General features: G+C 47.4%; 1 protein-coding gene across 1 annotated transcript; it reads left to right on the top strand.

The window, feature by feature from the left end:
* The first annotated feature begins 5,449 nt into the window (after positions 1-5,449).
* LOC102484566 (ribonuclease 7) lies at positions 5,450-5,917 on the top strand. Its single transcript, XM_006161446.1, has one exon. The coding sequence runs from the start codon at positions 5,450-5,452 to the stop codon at positions 5,915-5,917; it is 468 nt and encodes a 155-aa protein (XP_006161508.1).
* Positions 5,918-6,528: the final 611 nt, after the last annotated feature.

The raw sequence follows: 6,528 nt of genomic DNA, 5'->3' as shown, positions 1-6,528 counted from the left end.
ACACACACACACACACACACACACACACACACGAAACAGCAGCCTGAGGGGAGGTTGGGCCAACAGCAGGGACTGGTGGTAGAATGAGAAGGAGGCTGGGGAGGGGTTGTTCCTGTGAGGGACTTCCTTCCCTCCCATCTCCTCTCCCAGCATTTTGTCCTCTGTTCTCCATTTCTAAGTTTCTCTTCTCCTTTCTACAAAACTCCTTGACCAAACCTTGGCCAGATGCGTGGCTACTTTTGTTTTTCCTAATCTTGTCCTTCCTTCATCTTTTCTTCCTGCCCCATAAATTCAGTGAAAGTAAAATAGCCAAATTATTCCAATTGCAAAGCTGGAAGCTGGGTAGTGAATAACAAAGAAAATTGCCTCCTTTACCCAGATATTGAGGCAAAGCAAAGATTGCGGCTTGAATTGTATACACGGTCTGTTCAACCCTTCTACTTCGATTTTCATGAGCAACTTAAACTGTTATTCTCTTTTCTCTTACTCTGAGACAGTAGGACTGTTTATTTCACTCTCGCACAATGCTAAGGCAGTCTTCTGGGGAGCCCAGTATAATGAAGTTGAAGAGCAAACCAGGATAATTATAATGACGAGAACGCACAAGAGCAGAGAGCAGTTGGAATCATGGTTTGGAAACATCTCACACTAGGATAATGGAAGCGGAAAGGTGACTAGGCTAGGAATTCAAATGAGCTCGCTGCCTCACCCTCCACACCCCCAACCCCAGCCCCAGCCTCCACCCCAAGGGCTGGACTGACCCATGCTGATACACATTTCATCCACAGTTGGCTTTAAACCATTGATTTTAATCTCCAAACATCTGAGTTTCTGCAGCAGCAGGAGCACAGTAACACTTTATCCGGAAGTTCAGCCTGCAGATCCGGGCACCTTAACAAAGAAATGAATGGCTGTCCCCTTAGCCGGGGCCTTGGGAGGGCAAACCAGAGGGGCCAGAGGCCCGCGATAACTTGTTCTTGATTCTCTTTTGCCATCTAGTGGTGTTTCGCATCTCCCGCATCCCTTTTTCTTCCAAAGCGCCTTCATCCTGACCCACAGCCATGCTCTCCATTTACTAAAACAGTCTTCTAGCCTCAAAACATTCTGTCTTCCGGATTCAAAACCTGAACTTCTGGACCAGGAAACAAACCCTGTGGTCAGGGTGGTTTAAGTGACCTCTCTACAGTTAGGACCCACACAGCAGGTGATCCTTTAAACAGACGAGCCCTTTACTCCTCTGCTTGGAACACACCCAAGGCTCCCATCACATCAGAGTAAAAGTCAGACCTTCTAATGGTCTCTGAGGTTTCCCATGCTTTGGCCTCTGGTCCCTCTCTGAATCCCCATTCACCTGCTTCAGCTACACTGCAGACCTTGCTGTCCCTTCAACACCCCAGGCTTTAGGACTTGTCAGTGTGTGTTCTCTACCTGGAAATTCTCCCTCCAAACAAGTGCACTCACCTCCAAGTCTCTGTCTCAGGGTCATCTACTTGAATGACCTTGCTTTAAAAAAAACTGTCCACTGGGGCCAGAGGTGATGTGAAGATTAAGCACTGGCTCCCACATGGCTGACCCCCACAGTTCAAGTCCTGAACCCAGTGACTTGAAAAACACAACAGGCACATATGTGTGTGCGCCCAAAATCCCGAGAGGAGACTTGAAGGAGAAGCGATTACAGCATGGCCATTCCCCTGAGGGGTGATTTCTCACTTTCCCTCTCTGTCTCTCTTTTTCTGGCAAGCACATGCAACCTATAACAAAAACTAAAATAAATACTAATAACTGCCCACACCTGCTATCTCATTTGTTTGCTTAGCAATGATCACTTTGAGAAAAATATATACTTACATAAAATTTTAAATTATTATTTATTTAATTTATTATTATTATTATTTTGCTTGCTATAATACACATGCATTCACCGGAGAGAGGCAGACAGAGAGAAAGAAAATGAGAAGGAAAGTGAGAAAGCAAGCCGCCAGGTCCGGGACTCAAATCGTGGTTGGTCATGTGGGAGTCCAGCGCCTTAACCACCATGACACCTGCTGGCCCTTTATATAATATTTTATTTCAAGTCTTCATAGTTTGAATGTTGGAATTATCTGTTATTTGATCATTTGAGGTGTTAAACATTGTATATAGGAACAAGTATTGATGTTTACCATGATTCAAACTACTATTGTCCTGTACTCAGAGGGACACTTAGGATAGCTTCAATCTTTCTGAAAAGTTTAGGATTAGCCTAGGACTTTGCACTTTTTTTTTTTTTTTCCTCACCAGAGATAGAGAGATACAGAGGTACAGAGAGAGAGAGAGAGAAGGCGGGAAAGTGAGAAAGCAAGGTGCCGGGTCCAAGACTTGAACTGCAGTCGGCCATGTGAGAGTCCAGAGCCTTAAGCACCACACCACCTACTGGCCCCCACATTTGGTTTTGAAGACTGGAATTGCTCTGCTTCACTTTTTTTTTTTTTTTTTAGTAGTGTTTTCTTTCATCAAAGTATTTTGTCCACTGTTGGAGACAACTTGATTCAAACAAGCTTCTTAGCATCCAGCACTACGAAGCATCCTCCAACACTACGGAGTATTCTTATCCAGACACTTCCAGTACTCGTCCCAGGCCTCTCAGCATGCCTGCCTCTCCTTCACGGCTGAGAGTGCCATCCTGTGGGTCCACTGTCCAGCCTCCCTGGGGTGTGATGGGAGTGACAACTACACAGCCAACAGCCAGCAGAGCCCACCTCGCGAAGACCTCACAACAGCAAAGCCAGTCCTGGCAAAATCACCAGCCTTCCAGTAAACCCTCACAAAGTATATATATAAGTTTAGTCTTTCCCCAATGAAATGTAAACTCCACAAAGGCCAGCAATTTTTGTCTGTTTTGTTCACCAATCTAGCCCAAGTACCTTGGCACATAGCAGGTGCTCAATAAATATTTGTTGGCTACACAAATGAAGCTGATCCTGAGATTCTGAGATTAGCTACTACTTACAGATGAATTCTGAGAACAAAAATACTGTTTGTCGCAGTTTCCCAGGCCCTTCCATCACAGGTAGTGGGTCTCTGGATGACAAGATATCTCGGGTGACTCCCTGCCTCAGCACAGTGGCTCTCTTGCATGTCTTATGTCAAGCTCATGGGGACCCTCACCACAGCACTGACCCAGGTTCTTCACAAAGCTATGACCAGCCCAGAGAACAGGAGGGACAAGACAAAGGAAAGACTAAGGCAGAATACTAAAAGTGGCAACACCAACAACGTTGGGACAATGTTGTTCTGTAACTTTCAATAAAGTAGGGAGGGAAACAGTAAGGATGAGAGGTATTGGTGCCTTTGCTAGGGGAAGCCAGGTGGCCCTGACTGGCACCTGGAACTGGAAAGGCCCAGAGGAACGAATCACTGAGGAATAGCTAAGCTGTTGGAGATGGGGCTGAGCATCATGACGGTGATGACTCATCCACTTCCCTTGTCTCCTCCATCTCCTCCAAAAGATAAGCAGCATCTCTGGATGACATGAAACTATACAAAGAAACTTTCTAGGTAATTCTAGCTGTATGTCAGGTCCAAGAAAAAGTGATCCTTAAGGCTGGTTATGGGCTCTTTCCAAGACCATGAGCAAGAGGTGAATGAAGGAGGAGATAAATGACAACTCTCCCTGAAATTCATGTGTGCAATACCTGGATCAGGTGCTTTACTGAAGAGTCACTAAAACCACGAGGCCAGGGGCCAAGTAAAGTGTTTGGATGGGAGGACTCAGGCCTCCTCATGGCCATGCGTAGGCAGGTACACTAGCTCCATAAGTATCCAGTTATTTGGGACCTGTAAGTGGAGAGGCATGAGCCCAATTCATTTCCTGAACCAGTGACTCCTCTCCAGCCTGCTCCCAAATAAAAGCAGCACAGCCCAGGCTAGGTCTCTGTGAGACAGGCCCTCTCTGACAGCCCAGATCTGACAGCCCAGCAGCAGGCGGACTCCTCCTCAGCCCACGGCAGGAATCACAGCACGAGGACTAACTGAAGAGGTAAGGCTGTGACAGGGCATGGTGCCAAGGACAGAGAGAGAAGGAGGATGCTTCAGGGGCCAGCAGGTGACATGGTGGTTAAAGACACTGGATTCCCACATGGCTGACCATGGCTGATCATGGTTAGAGTCTCGGCTTGCTTTTCCACTTTCTCTCTCTGTCTGTCTCTTTTTCTCTGTCAAATTAAAACTAAGAATAATAATAACAATAAAGTTAAGTAATTTTTTTTTTAAAGGGACACTTCATGGCTGGCAGGTGGTCTGGTGGTTAAGAGCGCTGGACAAGGTGACTACAGTTCAAGTCCCAGACCTGGTGCCTTGCTTTCTCACTTTCTCTTTCTCTGGTCAAATTTAAATAAATAAATAAATAAAGTTAAATAAAACAGTTCTTTTAAAAAATATTTCTTTTGGGAACCAGTAGTTAGCGTAATGGCTATGTTGCTGGACTCCCACTTAGTCGACCTCGGTTCGTGTCCTGGACCTGGTGGCTTAGAACTCATGCCAGGCGTGTGTGCGTATGTGCCCAAGATCCCGAGAGGAGAATGGAGGAGAAGGGATTGTGGCGTGGTCATCCCCCTGGGGGTGATTTCTCGCTTTCTGTCTCTATGTCTCTTTCTGTCTGTCTGGCGAGCACACGCGCTCTATAGCAAAAACCTCTCCAAAAAAAAAAAAAAATCTTTCTTTTGGGATCAGCAGTTAGCATAATAGCTATGTCGTTGGACTCCCATGTAGCCGACTGTGGTTTGAGTCCCGGACCCAGTGGCTTAAACTCATGCAGGGCGCATGTGCGTGCCCAGATCCTGAGAGGAGAATGGAGGAGAAGGGATTGTGGCATGGCCATCCCCCCTGGGAGGTGATTTCTGTCTCTCTGTCTCTCTCTGTCTTTCTGGCGAGCGCATGCGTCCTATAGCAAAAAAAAAAAAAAAAAAAAACCTCAAAAAAAATCTTTCTTTTAAAATAAAAAAGGGACACTTCAGTGAGCGATAAGATATACAAAGGAGGGCATCAATTTAGGGGGGATGAAAATACATATAGGGGACAGGGAGAGAGATGGAGAGGAGGGTGGTAATGAGAATATGGAAGCACAAAATGGAAAAGCATGGAGACACAGATGAGATGAGGATGGAGACATGGATTGGATGAGACACGGACACAGGGACAAGGGGACCCTGATGGGGATGGGATGTGAGGAAGAGAAGACAGAACAAAGCTAAGAGCAACAGGGGCAGAATTAAGAGCATAGGGATACAGGTGAGTGGGGGCCACAGGGTTAAGGGATGAGGTCCCGGTGGATGGGGCAGGAGAGGAAGGAGACAATAGGGGAGGGAGACGGGAGGTTAGCTGGAATGAGCAGGCGTAGGAAGGCTGAACACCCCCTGTCTACTGTCCACAGAAACCCCAGCTCTCTACCTGACTGCTCCCCCTGAGAGAGATGGCACCTGTCAGACTGGGATTCTGCCACTTGCTGCTGCTCCTGCTGCTGGGGCTCTGGGTAGCCGAGATCCCAGTGAGTGCCAAGCCCAAGCACGTGACATCGTCTCAGTGGTTTAAAATCCAGCACGTGCAGCCCAGCCCTGAAGCGTGCAACTCAGCAATGGACAAGATCAACAAGGAAACAAAACGGTGTAAAAATCTCAACACCTTCCTGCACAAATCCTTCTCCAATGTGGCCGCCACCTGCCAGAACCCCGTCAAGACCTGCAAGAACAAACGTAAAAACTGCCACAAGAGTCGCGGGCCTGTGTCCCTGACCCTGTGTGAGCATACCTCGGGGAAGTACCCAAACTGCAGGTACAAAGAGAAGCACATGAAGGCATCTTACACGGTGGCCTGTGACCCTCCCCAGAAAGGGGACACTAGGAAATTCCGCCTGGTGCCTGTGCACTTGGAACCTCTTTAGTTCCCCGACTTCCCCACTCTCAGACAGAGCCTTCATTCCCTCTCCAGGCCTCGGCACCGCTCCCTCCACGCCCAGAGCATTCTCTGCCTCTCACCCCCTGCGGCATTTTCTGGTTCAGGCTAATCCCTAGAGGCTGAAGGGAAACTAAAGCTGATGCTATGGTGATGTGAGCTCTAGAAAAGGTGGTCTTTTACTTTTTATTGCTGTTTTCCCGAAAGCTTACCCTCAAGATCCTCAAGGCAGGGGCTCATCAAGCTCAGGCGTGTGGTTCCTGGTCTGTGCCTCTGCGTGTCTTTCTCCTGCCTCCTCTTCTTACGACAGCATGACAAGGGAGGAAATATGTGGAAAAGGAGTGCGTGAGATTGACGGGCAGAGCTGTTCCTGTTCCTAAACCACGAGTCTTTCCCAGCTCTGACAAGATGATGAGGTGACCTGTCTGGGGAGAGATGGCTGGAAGAAAAGAAGACAAAGAAATATTACTTCATATGTATATAACCCTTCACGCTTTTCATGAGATATCCACATGAATCCTCTAATCCCTTAGGGGAGAGACTTGACAGGGCTTACGTGCTTTCTTTGTGCACGAGGAACTGAGATTTCAGAAAGCTGAA

This window comes from Tupaia chinensis, unplaced genomic scaffold (assembly GCF_000334495.1).
Source record: "Tupaia chinensis unplaced genomic scaffold, TupChi_1.0 Scaffold138584_1, whole genome shotgun sequence".
Lineage (NCBI taxonomy): Eukaryota > Metazoa > Chordata > Mammalia > Scandentia > Tupaiidae > Tupaia > Tupaia belangeri.
The sequence above is the reverse complement of the archived record's forward strand: the minus strand, read 5'-3'. Positions and strand labels throughout refer to the sequence as shown.

Bases quoted from the DNA above. Each gene is read 5' to 3' on its own strand.
- LOC102484566 (XM_006161446.1), top strand. From the start codon at position 5,450: ATGGCACCTGTCAGACTGGGATTCTGCCACTTGCTGCTGCTCCTGCTG.